The 23,173-nt window shown below is 39.4% G+C and overlaps 1 protein-coding gene across 5 annotated transcripts in view; it reads right to left on the bottom strand.

Moving 5' to 3' along the window:
* The window catches only part of znf609b (zinc finger protein 609b), an 83,137-nt gene that overhangs the window by 35,400 nt on the left and 24,564 nt on the right, over positions 1–23,173 (bottom strand). For all 5 annotated transcript variants that reach the window (XM_020605683.1, XM_020605682.1, XM_020605686.1 and 2 more), the window contains exon 2: positions 18,124–19,010. In XM_020605683.1, the coding sequence (XP_020461339.1) occupies positions 18,124–18,882 (759 nt within the window). In that variant the 5' untranslated portion in view covers positions 18,883–19,010. The remainder of the gene's footprint in view (positions 1–18,123; positions 19,011–23,173) is intronic.

The following is a 23,173-nucleotide window of genomic DNA, read 5'->3' as shown; positions in this document are numbered from 1 at the left end:
AACAGCTTTGACATTCAGCTTAACTAGATCAGTACAGATCCCCAGATCATAATAAAGGCGAAGTGTAGTGTGTAGTCTGAAGGTCAAACAGCACAGCAACATTATTCGGCAATAACCAAATTACCAGGACCTCCCCAGAAATATCCTCAGCTACATTATTAACAACAAAAATGCCATAATAATAGTGACCTATGGCTTGAGTGACTGGATTTAACGGCAAAATGTCTCTCTCTTCATGGGATACATAAACCTAATGGATATGATTAAATATAATTTAGTTTTCCAGATGGACAGAGGCACCACTCACAAAACATAATTGAATGTGTGAGCTCAGCTCATTGCCAAGGACTAAACAACTCCCCAGCCTCCACTATGAAGAGAAGCTCATTTCCATATTAACTTCACCTTTATTTATCCACTCATCCAACCTCTCCTCTTGCAACAACACCAAAACCCTGAGGTCCTCTTGTGACGTTTGGAAGTACTGGTGCAGGGTAAGAAATGCACTCAGGAATCTATCATAGAAAAAAAAAACTGTATGTACTTGGGTAATCATCCAGTCTTTGGGTGGAGGGTAAAACATCATCAATTTAGGGATGAATCATATCCACAGTGAACAGGACAAGACATCAACGCCTCAACAACTGAGGCAAGTCAGCTTAATACAAGCCTTTCTACTTAATTTGTTTCCACTCTAAAGTGATTTTACAGTGACAAAAAGGAGATCTAAAGGTGCCAATACAGGCCGAAAACACTGACTCCATGCAAAGTTAAGACCAATTACACTTAAAGCTACAATGTGTATTATTTGAAAATTTTATTGAACTTAGTTTAATAACGTGTGAGTTGATGTTACTGAGTATGCCACTTACTTTACTTTAGAAGAACAGACTACAGCACATGCACACCAAGTGCGCTCAGTGTGGTCAACGCACCACCAGTTAAGCTAGCGTAGCTCCCTAAAGATGCATTAAAAAGTAAAAAAATGAGTGAAGAAATGACACCAGGAGACAAAATACAAACAACACCGGCCTTGCACTCTAAGTAGTTAGATTTAATTACAGACGTGCATCACACTCACTCACATGGAGCAGTGTGGCTTTGAAAAGACAGATTTTGCTCAGAAGGCGGCAATCTGCAAACTGACTGCAAGCTAACAGCCGCACAGAATATGAAAAGCTTCGGGAGTCAGCTGTTCATGACAGGACTAAATCAGTCAAGCTACCAGCACAAAAACACACTCAGCAAGCTCATTTTCGTTGCGTCTCGTCTTCGTCACGCGATAAGGGTTCATTGACGATATTTAGTCATACTTTTCGTTGACAAAAGCAACACTAGTGTGGAGGACTGTGTGAATACTTCGTAGCCCATCACCAAAGCAGTTACGTTAGCATAGCGAAGCAGCAAACGTATTAACAACCGAGAGCAGCTCAGCACTACACACTGCAGCATTTCACTCGAACTGGTGAGACAAAGAAAAGAGCTTGTTTCTGCACTGGGTTTCTCTGATAGTAACGCTGCAGCACAGATGCTGTCCACCCTGCTGCAGACATAACATTAACAACAACACAACAGAATGCTCTGCTTTGATCGCTCCTCCATGAGTAGGTGTCACCTCTATTTATCTGCTTAATATTATTGACAAAATCTCAGAAAATACAATTTTTTGTCAATATCGGACACCCCTACTACATACTGTACCTTTAATGCTGATATAATCAAATTTTAATAATAATGTATCAAACAGCAATTTGAAAACAATATTACAAAAATCTGCATGTGTACACAAATAATGAGTTATAGCAATGAATTGCCAAATGATGTTGCATTGTGTCATTACTAAAAAGTCAACTTCTTTTCCAAACAAGCCTCAATTTCTTTCCCCGGAGCCTTTTAATGTCGGCCCTCTGGTCCCATCAAAAATAAACAAGAGCTTAAAGCACCCAGGATAGCTGCCTGACACTATCAACGTGGAGTTTGCATATGTTCTATCAGGTTCTGGTTGTCCTCACAGTCCAAAAACATTAATTTTGGGTCTACTGGGGAAAATAAAATGCCTTTGGGTATGGATGTGAGTGTTGACACGAGGAAAAATAACAGCTGCTAAGGCGTCAGTCAGTGGAGATTCTAATACAGACATTCATTATTACCACCACCATCTTTATTATTATTACTGCCATGATTACAGTTACTCATAGTCTAACCGATTACTCTAATAAATAAAAACCAGTTAACAACACTGCTGACCAAATATGTCTAAATCAGCACTGCTTTCTCTGTGTACAGCTGATAATGCAATGTTTCTGTATTCAAGGACACTGATGTAGTCTCAATTGAACAGATCAGCATTCATAAGACGGTTCTGGTGGCAGGGGTGACTTTGATGCATGTGGTACTCTTGTTTAAGGAAAGGAAACAGCATGAGAAAATCAATCCTTCATACACTGGAGACTATAAAACGCACTGGCACACAGCCAATTTTTGAGGAGAGGTATAAGCAGAGGACAACCTAAATTAATCATGAATGGCATTTTAAGCTTTTAATGTAATAAATCATGTAAATGCGAATCATTTATAAGTTACAGGGATCAAAGTCCAGAATGAGTCTGTGTTATTAAGAAAACTTGATTTGCTGGACAGAGGAGGTATGAAAGGGTCAAGTTCCAGAAAATCTGGCATGAGGTGTCAATTCCAATATGTCTTAACATTTAGTCCATAAATAGCTCAGAAAATGTCACACACACTGTACAGTATAATGGATGGACTGCTGTTAAGCTAGAATTTGTGTATAGTGCCTCTTGTTTGGCATTAAATATTTCAAAAAGTCATCAGGCACTTTTAACATAATGTCTGGCAGAGTCATCTGCACCGTAGAGTTGTACAGCTGATAATAACTTCATCATAACTTTTTATATATTGTTATTTTAATGCTCTCATCACTTCATGGGCCAAGTCTGGCCCTGGTCAAAAAGCCACTGCCAGCTGCATAAATTTAAAAAGTCATGTAAACAGCGGCAGACTCCTTGATGCCAAAGTCAAATAGTCCCATGTCATCAACTCTGAATAGACTTGGCAGCAAAGAAAAATTTTAGTTAGGGCAGGGGAGCTGTCCAGTCCAACGCTGTTTGTACACTTAATTCACATATAGTTTATTTATTTATTTGAGGAGCATTAAACTAAGATGAGGATTTAAGGGATTCGGTGGTGATGGAGCGTTAAGTTGTTGGACTGAGGCCCAGGTCAGTGAGCCACAAGATGCTTTACCTCATTCTAAAAAGTTCTTTTTCAGACACATTTAATGTGACGATCTACAGTGTAATAGTCTCATGACAAGCATACTTTGGCAAATACGTAAATCTAAGTAAATACAGCTGATCATACAGAATAAAGTTTGAATAATGCACTCTGCCTATTACGGATGTAACAACACTAAAAATTCAAAGTACGATATTCCCACGATAAAAAGTCCATGATATGACATTTATCACGATGTCAAAAAATGAAGAAAAGAGGTGAAAAAAGCCCTTTACTAAATAATAGATGTTTTTGAACGATTTTCCTTTGACCTTAAAGTGCTCCTGCTTTCGTTCTTTAATAAAACCGAAGTAGCCAGCCATGACCTAAGAGCTGTCAAAACAAACAAAAAAAAAAATAAACCTGGCATAAACAGACACTGGCACTGCACTGAATAACAACAGTTTGTACAACTGCAAACCATAAGATAATACAGCACTCAGACCAACACAGTGCATGTAAGTAAATGTACTGGTGCTGCTTTCTGCACATCAATAAATCTTTGGGTAATTTTCAATAACTAGCAAAAATGTACATTAATAACCTCTCAAAAATATTAATAAACCATTAACCAATGCCAAAAGTCTGCTTTGAAAAACAAAACTGCCCAGAGAAATGCAAACCAATTACAGCTATTCCAAATGCGGCCCTATACTATGCATCTATCGACTCGTGAATGTTTGACATTGGTCCCGAAGGACGGACGTGTTCTCCCTTTAATTTCCACCAGCAGTGTAATCCCCTTTTGAAACCCTTTTTAGGGTGAATTAGAAAGGCCCTGCATTCAAAGAGATGAGTAGAGCGAAGGGGATGGGAATAAACATAAGGACCTCGCTGTCTGTGTGGATTAGAATGGGAGAGAAAATCCTTTCATCTCAGATCTGTAGTCGATGCTTTGGCAGCATCACATGCACACTCACATGTACAGACACCAAACCTCTAACGCATGCTTCTCATAAAAGAAAGAAGAGACCTCTATACTGTTATATTCTTTTTAATATAGAGCAGGCAGCTCCTTATTTAAACAGATGATATTCAGTTATGGTCCAAATGGGCATGATAGTCACTGGATTAGACGCAAGCTCATATAAAGGCTTTGCTCTCGAGGCTGACCTCTCAGTTTTGCTCTTAGGCAAGAGGAGCACAGAGGAGGGCACGCACTGGATCTAACTGGTGTCTCCAAATTTTTCATGCTTAAATTTGAACTGTTGCTCTAATTTTGGCAGACGAGCTTTTGACATGCGGCAAAATGTAACAGGAGGAATAAGCGCAGAGAACCTCCTTAGCCAGAAAACACAAACTAACACCCCCAAGCAACACCATCTGACAGATAGGAAAACGGATAAGCTGTTATGTCTGTTTGTTTAGTCGTCTACCTGTGTTAAATGACAAGACTAGCTGTGTGCAACAGGAGCTGAAAACAAAAAGTATAAGTATAAATATCTCTTATAGCTAGAAAATAAAGATTCTAATGGCATATGATTTTCATTGCACCTAATGCAAAAGAAATTCTGCTTACTTTAAGTTAATAACAGGACCTGCTAAACTATGAACACGCCTTGTTTCATTACCACTTTGTTTACAAATGAAGGGCTTTGTAGTGCAAATCTTCCATAATTAAAAAAGTTTTTTGTCTTCTTCTAAATTTATTCAAAAAACACTGAGGACACTTGACCTTCATTAGAGTTTCCCCTGTCCAGTACTTCAGAAGAAAGACCCCAGTGAAACCACACAGCAAATACCCAAGACAGAAACAAACGAGCCACACATGCGTATACTTGTTTTCCCAAAGGTCTATACAACCAGTCAAGTGGTATTTTTAGGCCAATTATAGATAATCACACAGTGGGAGCTGGTGCTAAGGAGCGAGTCAAGAATCTGACTAGTATATACAGCAAGCTTGAGCACGCTGTATTGTTCAAGGCAACAAGCCATGGTGCAATGAGGTGAAATATTCCACAGAAACATGAGTGATTCCCTGAATTTATTCTGTTTAACAAACTGGCTTAGAAAAGTACTGGGGGAAGGGCAAGACAATTCTCTCTATAACCCCTCTTGCTGAAGCACTGCAGCTTGCGGTTACCTTCCTCTTTGTAAAGTTACAATTCTTTCACAAGCAGTTAAGCTCTTGAACAAAATATTTTCTCAAACATTTGGTGGTCAAACTTGTCTCAGTCTTGATAATTGTAATATGTGCATCAGAACGACCATGGGCCAAGAATTAAGAGGAGGATATTCTTTTCACATGGCCAAGACAATAGAGATTGTCCAGCGACAAAGCCTTCAGAAACAAGTGAGAAATCCCCAAACAGTCTGCTAACTCTTTTACAGCCATTGCAAAGCAGAACAAACTTTGAGCCACCTCTTCCCTCGCTGGTAGAAAATTCCAGTCGAGGGGTGGGGGACCTTGTCTGCTCCTCCCCACTGTGTGGGTTTTGTTCTGCTAATCAGACCACATGCCTCAAGGATTCAGGAATCCAAGAGCTCTCAGCCAGCTCCTCTCATTCCACATACAGCCGTAGCAGCCTGTGACAAACTATTCAGTGTGTTGGGGGGTTAAAGGCTCTATCCATTCATAACACTGTTCGACCCTCCTTCTCTCCTCTCCTAATCTCAGCAGTTCCTTACCCCCACCCACACCTCCTTCTCCTCTGCCCTCTCTCTCCCCTTTCACCACAGCAAAGCCCTTTTTATCTGTCTGCATAGTGCTCACAGTTTATTATTAGACTATGGTCCAACCACACATCCACCACAGTTTTAAATAGAAGAAACAGAAGGCCTACACTGAGTTAGAGCAATGAAAGTCTTGATATTTTCCTTCTCTTTCTCTGCTTGTGTTTTTCCCCTTTTTTCAGTTTGTTTCTTCTCTGTTCTCCCCTCTCTGGCTCTCGCTACTCACGTATTGAGAGGCAAAATGAGGCACGCTGGAAATTTGCAGGCTGACAATGGGAGACAGCTGCTCTTGCTGCATAAGTCTTTCATGAGCTGAATTAGCTGTACAAGCCTTTACTCCCTTCCCCCCACCACATGCTTCCCGCATAGCGAGCTGATCCAGACACACCACAACACACCTTGTCGAAAGCTTAGGACAGAGAAAGACAAGAGCAAACAGACAAAGCATAACAGAGGCTTTGCTGACAGATCTGGGATTGCTTTTTACAAAAGCAGCCCAACATGTTTTGTAAAAACTGTAAAATAAAATTTAAAAAAGGTGCGGTGGAAAATGTGCTGATGCAATTATGTTTAAATGTTTCTTTAGAGAACATATTTTTAACTACTAAGGTTTTAGCACAGCATATTTTTGGATAATATTAAGGTTATGGATGCCAAAAAGCCCTCTAACTTCTGTTTTCAAATGACAATCGCCCAACGGTCACAACAATCATTGCACAACAGCCACTCAACTGTGACATTGACAAATATCAGCATGCTGTAGTGTTTTCTTTTTTATTTCAATCAAGGTATTAGATGAGCCATTCCGACTTACCCCGATTCCAGCAGCTACAGGAACACTGTAAAATGCATGGTAAACACACTGTTTTAGCCTTCTGAAAAAAGATGGGTATTCCTCGGACTTGGACGTTTATATTTAATGAAAATATGAAGGATCCAACCAGTTTTACTATTACTATAATTACATGTTCTATATCCTAAACAGCTGAAGTCAATAGTCATTATGTCCATTTTCAACTTCCTTAGAATTCATTTGATGTTTGTACTTTATGCAGTCTAGTGCTCTGTTTTGAACACAAGCTCAAAGCTTTTCACATTATTGTGAAGGCAGCAGCTAATGGCAGACGTGGAAAACAATTAGTGTCAAGTGTTTACTTAGTGTAATAGTGAGGGACTCCCTGAGGGTGAACGCTTCAAACAGACTGAGGCAACAAAGCAGAAACCAGGGCTGGGAGATAATTCACTACTATCATTTATCAACTTTCTGCTGAACGTGGGAATATGTTGTCTTGTTTGTTTAAAGCTGAATGGTTCCAAGCAGGCTGTGACTAAAAACTAACAACTTGACTTTATTACTGAACATAAATTTGATTATTTTGCACACTTGCCATATTATGACAGAAAGTAGTGAAAATACATTTTTATATTTCCTATCATCACATTTAGTTTAATCATATTGCCAAGCCCGACAGTGAAACCCAGATATAATTTCTCCCATCATATACATGACACTTGGGTTACGTTCAAACAGAGCTCGTTCTTAAGAGGCATCATCTCAACACAATAAAAAACGACAGGGTTTATAGTGGGGCTGGAACAACACGCCAATGTAACCATTTACGTTGACTTCATAAATATGTGGATTTGCGTAGAATGCGTTGATGTGCCACAGTGTTTACATTGTCTTTAAAGGTTTCTATTTTATATGTTATGTTTTTTTATTGACCAACTGGAGGTCACTTTAAAGTCTTGTATGTGTTACAATGACAATAAAAAATTATCTATCTATTCATCCCCATATACGGTATGTCAGTTCCTGCTGCCGGCATGACTTTATCTTCCAATAGCATGAACCCAGTCAATCAAATGCGTAGGAATTCAAGCACTGGCTCCTTTCTCACATCTGCTCAGCTAGCCAATGACAGCATGTGGATCAGACTGCCAATTTCAGAAATGGCTGGATACAGACTCCTCAGGCCAACGTCTGACAGAGGTGGTGGATTCTGAAGGTGTTTGGTCATCGACTATCAGTTCTCACAGTGTATTCTTGACACTTAATACACCACTAATGACCACAAACGATGTACATTTAGTTGAGATTTAAATGCTCATAATTCAAGATACAAAGGATGTCCAACACATTTTTACTTCAGTAGACTTTTAATAAATAGAAATAGAAAAATTTTATGTAAATTGTTTAACTGTTCAGTTAAATGTTGTCAATTGTTATTAAAGCAACAACCCTGCTCATCTCTACAGAATTAATGGTACTAGAAAACAAACAAGTAAGCGAAAAGCCTCACTTTGTAGTGAGCTTCTTGATGCAATTTGCTCCTCTTCTTAAAAGAAGTCACTGTCTGTCTTCAATTCCAGAGCCTTTAAAAGCCCTGGCACTATTTAAAAGTAATGAACTGTAACACAATAGCAACAGTCAGTCAGAGACAGGCAAACAGAAAGAACTCAAGCTAGCTCTCATGAGATCCTTCCACTTGCCGAGCTGGACATCAACAGCAATACAGAGCAGTGGCTGTGCTCTTTCATTCAAGTATAGCCTTTCCTTTCTCTCCCCTCATTTCAAAGTAACATTGCCAATGTAATTTTCCATGAGAGCTGCTCCATTTATCAAGGCCAGTCGCACATCGAGGCAGCTGATGAATGCCTTACTCTTCTACATTTGTATAATGAGAGGTGGGAGAATGAGACACACTCAGAGGTGGTTAGCACTTGTACGAAGAAGCAGAGATGATTTATTCAGCATCCGAAAGCCAATGCTTAAGGGAGCTTTAACTTAGGACACAGACAATGTAACCACGCTATTACACTTCTACCATGGAGGACAAGATTGCAAGTGAGACACATGGTGATTCATGTTTGGACTACACTGAACTTGGGGCTGCTACATCTTTTACCAGTTGAACTGTAATGAAGATAACGGATGTCCAAATCTACTTCCTGACATTAACTGTTTTCTCAAATATTTTTGTTGTAAGCTATTGCTTCATTTAAATATTCACAAGATACACAATATTTACAACCTTTGAAAATTTAGAATACAAGTCCCATATTAAATGACACGTTTCACTGTGGGAAAAATAATTTACAGACCAATGCTACACAAATCAAAAAGCTGAATTGACATTTTAAAAGCCACGTGGACTAAATACTTAGAGAAATGTGAAACTCCTCGACCATGGCACAGGAAACTGTTGGGAAGCTGTGAATCAGGTCAGTAGTTATTTTTCGCCCATTTTTTTCATCCGATTGCTTATTAATTTCAAGGGCTGTACAGATAAAAAAATAAAAAAATCTAGCCTATAGATACTGAGCACTAGCTACTGATGAAGAACTTTGATTCTACTGCCACATCTGTAATGGTAACCATGTGACACTCCTTTTAGACATGGGGATTGCTTTGGTTGATGTTGAAATGGAGTTCAGAATGGGATGTCACAGCTGGAGAGAGACAGGACGGGACTGATGTCACAGCTGGACTGTCAGTTTACATGGCTGCGAAACATAGTTCTTCTGTTTTTAGCACTGTTTACTTTTACAGTCTCAGCCTGAAGGACACATGCTAAACAGTTTATATGCTAGGTACACTGTAATGTACTCATACCAAGCAGCTTATCGAATAGGTTCTCCAAAGCTCTGAGAAACAGCACTTGGCTGTGATTTTAGCATCATGGCCACAGCTGGAACTGCAGGTTGCGCTTCCCATAAACAATTATTACAAAAGCAATGGCTTTAAAGCAACAAATATGTTTTTACTGAGAAACAGTGAAATTACTAATTTGCATTACTGCAATCTGAGCCAATAACAAATATGTGTGGCACAGTGGCGCAGTGGTTAGCACGGACACCTGACAACAAGAAGGCTCTGAGTTCGAACCTCGCAGCTAGCCAGTGGAGTTTAAGTCTCATGCTGAATGTTTGCTCCCTCAGTTCAGAGGAATATTGAAAAAATATCTTCAAAGACTCAAAGGGCTCACCCTGATGAGGCACAGAGACAATCTGGACCAGAAGTATTAAGCAAAACTGAGTCAGAAACTTAAGAAAGCACATGTGGGAATGCTGAGCAGTTGTTTTGAATACTTCTGTGGGCTTCAACCAGTGCTGCTGTGGCAGCTGAAACAGCAAGAGAGGGCCAGGAAGAGATGCAGTAACTGTAGCTAATGAAGAGAGAGATGTAGGGCAGGAAGAGGGCAGCAGTCAACATGCTGCTGCTGCTAGTGCAGAACCAGCAGGTCAGATGAATTGTATTATGATATTATTTAATATTTAAAGTGTCCATGGCATGCTCATTTCCAGCCATTTAATGTTTAATCTTGGGTACCTCTAGATTAGCTTTGCATTCATCATAACAAATAGCCTGTATTTATGTCATGGCATGATAAAACCAGAGCCTCTTCCTAAAAACGACAGTTCATGAATGTGCACAACTCCTGTTACCTCAAAAGCAGCATAATGAACCGCAACAGCATTAATTAATTGGAATTTCTCCCCCATAGATAGGTAAACAACGGTATATGTACCAATGAAAAGAGATGTGTAACATTCTAAACAAAGCGGGTAGTTGAGAAACCCCATATTTTAGCTGGCGTAATGCAGACATAGTAACTTCTCCAGCCTTACAACAATTCTCTCTAACATTACAGAAGCAAGGCATTAACAGACATGCACCATGTTTTTTTTTTTTACTTCCTGTTAGGTTCCACAGAGTAGCAGAAACATCACTCTCATGCAAGTAGCTCCAAGGCTGGTAAATCTGGTGGTCGCTGCGTCTTCCCCCACACGACCACATACATTCCAAAGTAGTGAAACTAATTCCAACAGGTAGCGTAGCACCAACATTAAACTATCACGTAATACTTTGTTTTTAAATAACAAAACAGTCTCACGAGCGAGAGCTTGCGAGACGTGTATAAACTGTGTACATACGTACACCTCATTTTTTTTAGCTTTAGGTCACGTCTAAAATGACAATTCACTGTTGTAACATTGTAGAGAAGTCAAAAAACAAGGAAAAGCATGCCATGGGCTCTTTAAAACAGTGGCTTTCATCAGTTCCAAAAATAAGGCTGTAGTTATTCAAATGTGTATGAGTAGGTGTTATCACATTCACTGGTAACACTAGGTTTGGATCAATCTTTACTCTAGCTGCCTGTGACCTTGGCCTGCACCTTGTACTTATGTATTGAAACGTTCCAGTTTCCACACTGAGGTAGGCATTGAAGTCCAGATGATGCAGTGTGTACAGACTTTGTTTGGTTTTGTTTTGTCAACAGAAAACACTATTCTAAATGCATTTCTAACACATTAAATGAGGTTGCCAAAACCGTTGTGTGCTCCTTTTTTCCATCATGTTTTCAGGGACACATTTCTCCAGTTAGCCATTTAAAAGCAATTATGACCTCTCTCCTTTATTCACCGTCATCTAATTCATGTAGTTCTCCCTCAAAAGCTTTTTCATTTTAAATACATTATGATTGCAAAGGATTTCCTGAAATTTCTGTTCATAGCAGTCAGTCCAAGGAGACTCTACAGCTTGTGTTCATGGCTGGATGTCCTGATTTGAGGAATCAAACAGGCTTTCTCGCAGCCCATCCCCCATACCACTTTCAGAGCAGCAGGAAAAAACGACGAAGGCGTGCTTTGCACCAGCTCCCTCCCCCACACACTGCTCCACCAGGCATTGCTGGGGCTTGTGGGATTAAGAATGGAACACGATGACAGACAAAAACAGTCCTCAGCACCTCCCTGCTCTGCTGTCTTTTATACTGTGAGAGCATGAAAAGACTGCTATGAGGCATACAATAGACGCAGTGATAGATCAACTCTGAGTGAACAAGATAAGTGTGGGTATATAGCTACATGGATCTCTATATTGTTCATGTCTGCTGTTGGTCTTTGGTTCTTGTTACCATTGCTAACTCTGAGAGACGAGACAGTCCAAGTAACTACAAAACAGTGCTGATTTATTCAAAGGATCACAGGTAAAATTACCATTACACGCTCAGGTATCTTGTACCTCCAAACTGCTCACAGGCAGATGTAAGATGAAAGACCCTGAACCCACCAGGCCTATACATTATATCCCCTCGGTTGGGCTAGCCCCATACTACACAGAAACGTCAACCGAGACGTCTCTGTTGCCAGCTTTGCAGCTGGTCATAGCAGTAGTCAAAACATGAAGCAAATCAATGTGTGTGTGTCTGTTGGTTAAGTGGTGTGTAGCTAAAAACATTCTCACAGACTTCTAGTAACATGTCATGACATTAAACATAAGAACATATTATGGCTAAGGCTACAGTTATACACGTCATAATAATAATATTAAACACCCTGTCTGCTGACAGTCATCAACTCTTCTCTCTAGTTATCCTTGACCAGATGTACCCTGTAGAAACTCATAAGCATGACTAAGCATTTAACAGTCTAACTAGACATCCTATCTCCACTAAACATTTCTAATACATAAAGTATCTATTCAATTTCTATCTGACTAAAAATACCTAACACTGCCAATGGCAGCATTAAAATGGTGTGGGGAAAAAAAGTGGAGCACGATGTGACATTTACTTAAATTCACAAATGTAATGTGATATGGCTGATATTGTCTCTCAAATTCTAGTCTGACATTCGTGCTTGGTTTTACTGGCTTGTGGACAGTACATAATTCAAGAAGAGGAAAAAAAAAAACACCACCACTGTGTGAGCTATTTCCTGTAGCTGGTCTCAGCACCATATTCATCAAGGGTGCCCTTATTCACCATGTGGTAATAAAAGAGAAAACAGCAGTGGGTGTTTTTATGTATCATATGTCTGACAGCTTCAGGGACTGAAGTGCATCTTTCAGCCATTACTGACAAGCTATCACAATGCACAAATTCAAGAACCCTACAGTGCTTGGCCCTTTTGTGTCCAAGTGCGAGTATTGTTTCAAAGACACTTTTCACAGACAAATGTAACCTCCACAGTTGTTAATTGGTAATGGCTTGTGGAAAAGCTGATAGCTGAAGTCAGAATTCTTGTTGTAAACACATTTCAACAATGGTGCTTATCAAAACAAGACGTTCAGGGCACAATTGAACATTTATAGCACTCGCTAAAAAAATACTCCAAAATAGGCCCTCTAGCAATGTTTCATATTGAGCTTAAGCTTCATAACAGAAAAAATATTTGTGGGCACATCTGTTATTAAAGTAATTTATTATTTTGATACAAATGTAGCTGCAAATGGCTTCAGTTAACTAAACTTCTGTCAACAGTAATTTTACAAACATTAAGATAACAATGCAACACAAGCCACCAACTGACAATTGAACATCTTCAATAAACCTTAGAATTTATAACTGCCTTTGAGAAATACATTCGTAACCCAAGACTAGGGCTGAACAATTGTTTAAAACTCAAACTCGCAATTTAATAGATCATGATTTTCAAACCAATAACTTGTTTTTAAATGCTACAGAATCTAAGAAATCCATGTAGCCTCCCCTCTCTCTGCCCTCCGCTCCACCCTTCTCAGCAGGCTTCAAGTATAACCTGCTGAGTAAATGAGTGAGAGTGGACAAAGAAAAGACACACCAATAAATTTCACCTTGGTGCTGCTAGCCACACTGAAAACAACCAGCCACAGCAGAAGCAAACCCAAACGTCAACCAACAGGAGCGTAAAGACAAACTGATATGAATCGAAAAATTGATACAGGAGTCACATTTACGGCTGCATCGGCTGAAAACCACAGATTCAAACCAAATGACTTTTAAAGAACTCTAAAATCAACACGGACCTCATAAATCAATCAATCTCTAGCAAGTTTTCTGTTACTTCTTGCTGTGCTCCGCTCTAGTGTCTGCCTCTGTGCGTGTGTGTGTGTATATATACATATATACATATTATATATACACATACATACATACATACATATATATATACACACATACATACACACACGCACACACATACATACACGCACACACACACCATCTCCTGCCGGTGTTCAAACACACCTTCTTATCAACACTGGTCCAGGAAAAATGCCACACACAGTAGAGTTAGCTGCATGAGCACACAGTGCTAGTTTTAGCAGTTACCTCATACATTTGTTTTTGGTGGCCTGTTTTAATTTTAGTCTAGTCTAGTCTTTGTGTGAAGCTGTCATTTTAGTTTTTATTAGTTCTTGTCACACTCATACTCTTTTTAGTCTAGTCAAGTTTCAGTCAACTAAAAGTCTGAACATTTGAGTCTTATTTTAGTCAGAATTATCCATGACTATTTTAGTCTAGTTTTAGTCGACGAAAACTGATGACATTTAGTCTAGTTTTAGTCAATGAAAATTGTATGTCTCTTTTTAGTAATGCAATTCTATTTAACCCAGTCAATATAGTATAAGTACCTAGTAGTATAGACGAAACTAAAATTTTCTTTTAGCCAAACCCATTTCAAACAAGGTTATCTTATTATATTATTGTTACCTTATAGACTCATAAATACATCCAATACACATTTTGTGTCATTTTATGGCCGCATTTCCCCCCATCTTTTTCCACATCTTTTTCCGCTTCTATGTCCAAATGTCGTTTCTTGTTTTTCTCCCAAAGATGAATCCTGGCCGGCCATCGGTCCCTTTCTCTGTGTCAGACTTAACTCTGTTGTCATCTTCTAAATAATGCCGCGAGTGGGGCTTAAGGAGGTGACATCACCTGCGTCTGCGCAGTGCGACCTGATGCAGCCCCTGAAGCGAGACACAGGAAACAGAAATACTGCAAAATAATAATAATAACCCGACTAAACAAAACAAAATAAAGTTATAACATCTCATTTCATTTTGGTCAATGAAAATGGAGACATTTTGAAACAAAATAACGTTATAACATCTCATTTCATTTTGTTTCGGTCAATGAAAATGTAGACATTTTAGCATAGTTTTTATTTTGTAAACCTCATTTAGTGTCTTTTTTTCCATCAACAATATTGCATTTTACATTTACAGTCGTCACATGACCAGCATTTACGTTGCATCTCGTCTCGTTTTCGTCAAGTGATAAAGGTTCATTGACGACTATATTTAGTCATAATTTTCATTGACAAAAGCAACATTACTACCTCAGACTGCTAAACGTGCAGTGCTTGTGTCGAGTAGCCTATACCAGGAATACAACTGACCTTGAGAGAAAAAGGTTACGAAGGTACACATTGCTGAACTGGTCAAAAGAGTATAGTTAGCTGCCAGAGCAGTCAGCACTGGCTGAGCAGGCAGTGCAGCTGTACCTCAGCCTGCACCATCTGGGGGCCCAGACGGACACTTAGGACAACATGAATGTTCGAATAATGCAAATTAATTATGTACAGCAATGCTAAGTCAGTTGGGGGACTAATTACATGCTACCATTAAGGTTACTGTAATTTTATCTCCTCATAGGTTATAGCTACATTTGCTCCACCCATGGAGCAGGCAAAGTTATATAAATCAAACACACCCTCCCAGCATTCACTGATGAACTTCAGCTTTGAGGAAAAACCCTGCGTTCATTCAAAATGCCATAGACGTACAAAGGCAAGCGAAACGCTCAAAGGGAAGGGAGAAGCGAGATCTGGAATACGAAGTTTCAAAACTGAAGAAAATTGATTATTTTTTGGTTTGCTCTTTGTTGTCATTAACAAATACAGGCAAACATGAGCTAATGTTAGGTAAAAACAACAGAGGACACCCTGGCTAGCAGCACAGTGGTCCCTCCTCCATTAACATAGAGGTGTAGCCTGGACTTTCCCACATTTGAAAACGATAAAGCCAAGAAATCTGACAAAGTCATATGTATCATGGAGAATCCAAATAGGTGAGTACAGTCAAGTGCAGATGAGTTGCAAGTTAAAGTGACATACAATAGCAGCACAGCTTTATATGTGTTTACATTTGCCAGCGTAAAAAAAATACACACACTCTGTTTTGAATCAGCCTACAGTATAATAGCTTTTGGACTGCACTTGTTTTGGTGTAAATTATACTGCATATACCTCTACACGTGTAATATACCATGGCTATGGTACTTTTATCTGCTGACTGTTTAATTATTGATTCATGTCCATGTTGCATCTGCCACAGTGTCCATGGCCTTTTCACTGTGCTGAGAGCATTTTTACTGGTGTGAGTATGTGCTATTTTCTAATTGATTATAGTGAGGCTATATGTAGGACAATGACTGGTAGTCTGTTGTTGGCCAAAGCAAGTAGTTGCCCTTTATAGGAACTGAATTATGGGATGAGGGCCCAACAGTATGGTCTGCACCAAGGCCCTGTGCTATGTTGTTCGGCCTCTGGTAGTCAGCTTAAAGCAAGCAACAGAGATAGTGTTACTAGCTAACACTATGTTCAGAGTGCAGAACATGCAGCACTTGTGTCGAGAATACCAGACCTCGCTAGTAGTCATGTTATGAAGGCGACACACTGTTGAACCTATACAAACAGTACAGTTTGCTGCAAGGACAGTCAGCTTGAGGCAAGTAAAAGTAGTAGTGTTGTTAGTAGTTACTTTGAGAGCACATCAGTTGATAATTCCACTCAGTCGGGTTGAAGTCAATAATTGAAGCTACAAGCCATTTAATTTGCAAGGACACGTGTCTGTGTTGTTGAAAATGTGGGATTTAGACAAATGACTGATTGAAGTTAGGCATACAATAACACGTCAGCAGGATTTAAGTGAAAAAGGCATTCCAGCTCTGTACAATAAGGCGAAATAGCAGTGGGAGTTTTAATGTTCACCAGTGCCCATTGTTTACTATCTTTAGAAAGAGTAAACATCACGATTTATCTGTTTGGCTTTTGCTGCTTGAAATACAAATGTGCGCTGAGGAAACACTAACCCGTTTTAATTTTAGGTCCTAAACCGATACTTTAATATGTATAGTCTTTCAAATAAAAGCTAAATTAGAAAAGAATATTTCCTGAATCAAAATCACTCCGAATCATACAGTATCATATAGTAACTAGAGTGAGAGATACACACACCCCTGTCAACCAAGTAAACCAAACCAAAACCAAACAACCAAGAGAAAACTCTGATGTCAAAGCAAAATAGTATGTCGGTCGTCTGGACCTATTCTAGTTTTAGATCACTGGATCCACAGCAGGAACAGGTAGTTAATGAACTTGCTTGGTTAAGGTACTGACCATGTGAGGCAACACCAATTTTTTTCCAACATAAAAAAAAAAAACCCTACATTTATCACCTGTCCATTATAATATGAGATCACCCGTTATGATAAATAAAACACTCCCTCCCATTGTCTCATAGTGGATCAATACAGGACACAATTTCTCACTTTTAATGCTGGAAGCATCATAAGACTAAGTAAAACTAAACCAGTTTAGAAAAGCTGTGGGATCACAGGAATAAAGACAGGCTCGGTCATCTTTGCACATGTGGAGCAGCACAGCCCGCTGGCTGTTCTCCTCATCTCTGTCTCCCTCCACTAACTACAGACAGATCATTCCCACGGCTATGCCACACAGCTACCGTTCATACCACTGCCATCATTAAACACCGAGGCAGCAGCAGTGACTGCTATTGTCTCACTTGGCTTCAAATAGTTCAGTACATCTAGCAGCAGTAGCTGTGCAGGGTACAGAGGATTCAGGGCCGTAGCTCCCAGTGAGTCCAGTACAAACACCAGTCAACCTTTACAGCATATAAAGGCCAGTGTGAGTTTATTAGGCAGGGTGATTTTGTATAGCTTAGTTTTCCTCTCAGAAACTCTAATACACTGATTACAGTCTGTGATGAGCTCATATCTGCAGAATTTATGAATGAAGGAAGAAAAATGTCTGCCCTGTATTTATTGCTGTACTGTAGTTATAGAGAGAAAACTGAAAAACAGAAATACTATTTAATACAGAGCAAACTAAGCCCCACCCTCAGCACCACTGGTGCATGTATGAGGATGCTGGCTTGGTCTTCTTACTGCGATTTACAGTAAAGTTTATTTGGAGTGAATCGACCACAGAAGAAAAGCTGGAAAATAGCATATAAAAATCACAATTGCGATTCAATTTTCCCAAATCATGCTGCCTTCATCAAGACTAATCAGTAAAATAATGCATAACAAAACACCAAACACATTCATGCAGCATCAACAGAGAGCACAAAGAAAAACTTACCTTTTCACTTTTAACTTTCTTTAATGTCTTGCATTCAGTATTACCATTTTCCACATCCTCTGGTTCAGTTTTTGTGGTCAGTGCTGGTATTATCCCAACAGGTTCAAGTGCAATATTCCCCATTTGATTGGCTTCTGCCAAGTCTGCTGATTGTGTGTTCTCAAAGGATGAATTACGACTATTCCCCAAAGCAACTTGGGCTTGAGACACAACATCCTTCTCTGCAGCAGCTACTGCCACGACTGGGGCTCCATCTGTTTTGTCCTTCTTACTTTTCCCACTGGCCCCTTCTTTTTCCTTTTTACCGCTCAGAACACCTCTAGAAGCTTTGCCCCCCTTTTCCATGTTCTTCCCAGAGGTGGAATTATTGCCAGCAGCTACTGCACTCGCTGCTGTGCCTGTTGGCTCCCCTTGAGTCCGTCCTGTAGTTTCTTTTTTACCCCCATCTCCAGCCGAAGCTTTGCTAGTATTGTCTTTAGAGTTCTTACTGCGCTTGTATTTGGATTTGCTTTCCTTGCCTTGAGAGCCAGACACTGGACTAACAAACCTGATGTTGTCAGGCAATGCTGCCACTGCACTTGGTGGTGCCGCCATGCCGTCCTTGGTACCAGACATCTCAAGTTTGTCCTTCTCTAAGTCAGCGTCAAGGTCAATAATCAGATTGCCAACACCGATATCCCACTCATCCCCGCTGTCATAAGTGTCCACCGCATTAGAGTCCACACCTTTCCCGCCTGCAGTGCCACCACTTAGGGACATTTTAGTGCCAACGGCCCAGGATTGCCTCAGTGAGGTCCGACACCCTCTCAGACGGTTGGGACTCTGGGGCAAGGGTTAGAGAATCCTCACGGTGTACTCGTTCCTGTCCCATTTAACCACATTTTGCCCTAGAAAGAAAAAAGAAGAGAGCATTATTAGTCTAATAATTCAGACTTAATAATTATACTACAGATCTACCTTTACAGAACAGAGCATTTCACTGGGTACAAAACAAAAAAAATCTTTTGATCATGAGCCAGTAATTCTCTGATGATCACTGCGCAAACCACAATGGTAATACCCACTGGTGTGACAGCACTGCTCCAAAACCCTCTCTTCATAATCACTTCCCACAGTCGTCATGGCAACCATGGGAAATGTAGCCTAAATCCTGCTTTGACAGCCAAGGTGGCCCCACTGTTCTGAATGACTGGCTCTCTTTTCACAAGGCACTGCTGATAGTGTCACTGCTGATAAATAAGGAGTAGCTGGCCTCACACACCCCCACATGGTTTATGGAGCGATGCCTTTTCAACTCAAGGGTACAATAGTAATCTTGCTTTAACAGAGGAGCTTAAAAGCATGAATGAATTAGTGTATGTCTCAGGAGAACACTAGTTTGTTGTATCTGCTTACACAATATAGTTGAAAGGTCATCATGCTACTTGTACATTTATCTAATGATGGAAATAGCCTACTGCAGATCAACAGATTAAAAAAAACTTTTTAAAAAGGTATGATCAAAATGGAACCTTTAGAAATTAAGGCTATTAATTCTTTTTTCACAATTCAGATGTGTTAAATCATGTTCTCAGATTAACATGGGTTTACAAGACTACAGGGCCTTTTTGTTGGCAAGAAAAAGCTGGGTATCAACTTGTTTGTGCTCATCATGAGAGGCTGTGAAAACAGGTCTCCAACGTCTTTAATGCGTGTTTGATTCCACACTACACTAAAATTATGCTGCAGAACTTTTAATGTGCCTTAGTAGCTCTTGGCAGCTCTATCAGTACAGTTATTACTGTATTAGTACTGGCATTCAACATTGGCCAAACAATGGTATTTTGAATAGTTACAATCTTCTGAGGAAAAATTTTGGAGATTCTTAAAATTCGTTGAGGAATGATGAAGAATGTGACTTGTCAAGCCACTGACAAGCCTTATTACTCTGCACCATGCAAAAGTAGAGGCATGCATATTCATGTAACTGCTGTATTTATATACTTGGGGTAGACGGTTACACAGCATCAGCCAATCCACCAGATGAAGAGCTTGATAGTGTTGATACTCTATTCTGGGGGGGAAAGTTATCAGTGCACCTTATGGATATCCTAAATGAAGAACTTGTGTTATGTTGAGACCAGTGGCTCAACCTCTAGGAAGTCGTTTTAAACTAGTGTCAATGGTGTTAAACACAAGGAAGAACCGGTACTAGAAAAGTCAAGGTTTGGAAAATCTTGCGCTTACTGTGCTGAGAGCTCAGTGCACCTGAATAATTAAGACTCGCATCTGTACTTCTTATCTGCCTTTGCAATAAAAATATGAAGAATAAGGAAGCCTGAATACAAAACACTAGAGTGGTGGTAAGGGCGATAAGATCAATACCACCACAAACAGGATGATTCTCTTTGTGCTTATATAGACTACTGGAAAAAACACAGCCAAGCAGTACACAGAGGGGCCCCAAATGATCTTCTTAACAGCATTATGTATGTAAGTTCTTGTTTCCATTTAGTAGCCATGGTGCATTTGTTTTGACAACTTAGATAAGCAACACTAAATTTTCTAGTGGATATCTGAAATGTTTTTTTTGCTAGACTTGGAAACATTTGTTGATAAATGTATTGATCTTTAGACCAAGGCATTTTAACTTCATCATAATTAGCTTTTTGAAAACATTACATTATCTGTAAGCTCTCTAGTAGCCTGATAATGGTTCAATTCAAAATTCATCCCTGATTAGAATCTCAAACTGCAACAATTACTTGATTAATCAATTAGTTGATCTACAAGAAATTAAGCAGCAACTCTTTTGATAATCGGTGATAACCAAGCAGTAGGCTATTTCCATCATGATTCAAACATTTTCTAGTTCTTGCTTCTCAAATGATATGTTGATTTGACATTTTGTTGTCATATATGATAGTACACAATCTTTTTGATTTTGGACTGTTGATCAAATGAAACAAGCTAACAAAATAATCTTAAGAAATGGGCATTTTCACTATTTTAATGCGTTTTAGACAGAACAATTAAAGTAATCAATAAAATGAAAAAGAATTGTTAGTTGCGGTTCTATTAGAAGCCACAAGACACTAACTTGTATTAGCAAATAACTAACGACAGTACTTAATTTTGCTACAAATTAACTTTTAAAAAGTTGTTTTAAAAGGAAGAAATTTCCACACACTGCTCTTAGTGTAATGACAAATAAATCAATGGGTGAAAAACACTGGGAACATGCACTTTGTTTTTAAATTATGAATTTAAATTACATAATTTATTATAAGTTCAACTTGCTAAAAATTGTGACTATTTAACTTATATTAAACTTGTAAAATTAGCAACACAACAGTCCTACACAGCATTTAAACCACAAACTCTGAAATTACAAATTCATGCATCCCCTGATTATTGACCTTGTGTGAATATAGCACATCCTGTCCTGATGGCCTTATTAAATCCAATCTGGAAGACTCCCCAGTATCTGCGACAGCATCAAGAGAGACTGTGAGGGGATATCAGCATTCTCTGTTTCATTACTGTTGTAATTACAATTCAAATTTTTTCTTAATAATGGAAGAGCTCAAAGAAATATTCTATACACCCACTTGTCAAGTTAAGCTACTGTATTACCAGACTGTTCAAAAGCTCAGTTTTACTTTCATATAAAAGGTAAAATACAACAACTGCATCTACAGACGCTAGTGCCAATTTTTCCCACCAACTGCCAAAGAAGTCATTTTGCACCGTCTACCATTAGTCAGCTCTCATTAGAATAACAGTCCAAAATGGCAGCTTGATCATGTATTACACAAAGATCACACTGATTCAGTTTAAGGGGCCATTCACATCACCCCCAGCAGTGACAGAGGTAAAACTGCTGAACAATCATTTGATCACCGAGCCTGCTTACTTCTCACAAATGGCTCCCCAAAGAAACAGCAGTCAGACAGGTTTTGGAGAGTGGAGAGATGCAGCTGTCCCTGTTTGACTGTGTAAGCAGTTGTGAGGTCTAATTTGTCCAACACCTTCACAAAAGAGAGGTTGTAACTCTATCGGCGTTTGACCTACTGTACTGCCCTTAGCAGGAACTGCAGTGCAAGCCCCTTTTGAAAAAGCCCCACTGTGGAAATGTCCCAGTCAGTGCCCTGTTGAGCGAAAGGCATGCAGGCTGTGCAATTCCCAGAGTGCTTGTCCTTTTTTCACAGATCCAGTTTCATTCAGCTCTCTATCACAGAGGCCATGCAAGGCTGATTCTGCCTTGAAGGTACAGGAAAAACAACAGGGGAAAGCAATTACTGGTCAACTATATCAGACCTAGAATAGTGTCATTTTCTGTACGTGACTGTTAGCAACACATCTGTGCATAAAACAAAAATTTACATTTGCCAGTAAACGAGGATGTGCAAGTGACTATTGAGGCCCAAACTACAAAGAAGGTCTATATACAGGTTTATATGTGGCAGCCAGAGGTGGGTGCAAAGAGGAGGTGGAAAATAACAACACACACAAAGAAAATACAAAAAAATATAGGACTGTACTAACAGTGTGTGATATGATATTAGATTGTGAACAAATAAAACATTTCCACAATCTGCCTTTACAGAGATCATTTGTATCATTGAAAGGGTTCAAAACTGCTCTAAACTTGGTTTCATGTAGCCCAAAAATCATTAAATGATACAGTATATCACAGAAGTGAGTACACCCCCTCACATTTTGTAAATATTTAAGTATATCTTGTCATGTGACAACACTGAAGAAATGACACTTGGCTACAATGTAAAGTAGTGAGTCTACAGCTTGTATAACAGTGTAAATGTGCTGTCCCCTCAAAATAATGCAACACACAGCCATTAATGTCTAAACTGCTGGCAACAAAAGTGAGTACACCCCTAAGTGATAATGGCCAAATGGGGCCCAAGGAGCCGTTTTCCCTCCCTGGTGTAATGCGACTCGCTAGTGGTACAAGGTCTCAGGTGTGAAGGAGGAGCAGGTGTGTTAAATTTAGTGTTATCACTCTCACGCTCTCATACTAGTCACTGGAAGTTCAACATGGCACCTCATG

This window comes from Monopterus albus, unplaced genomic scaffold (genome assembly GCF_001952655.1).
Source record: "Monopterus albus unplaced genomic scaffold, M_albus_1.0 scaffold72.1, whole genome shotgun sequence".
In the NCBI taxonomy this organism is placed as follows: domain Eukaryota; kingdom Metazoa; phylum Chordata; class Actinopteri; order Synbranchiformes; family Synbranchidae; genus Monopterus; species Monopterus albus.
The sequence above is the reverse complement of the archived record's forward strand: the minus strand, read 5'-3'. Positions and strand labels throughout refer to the sequence as shown.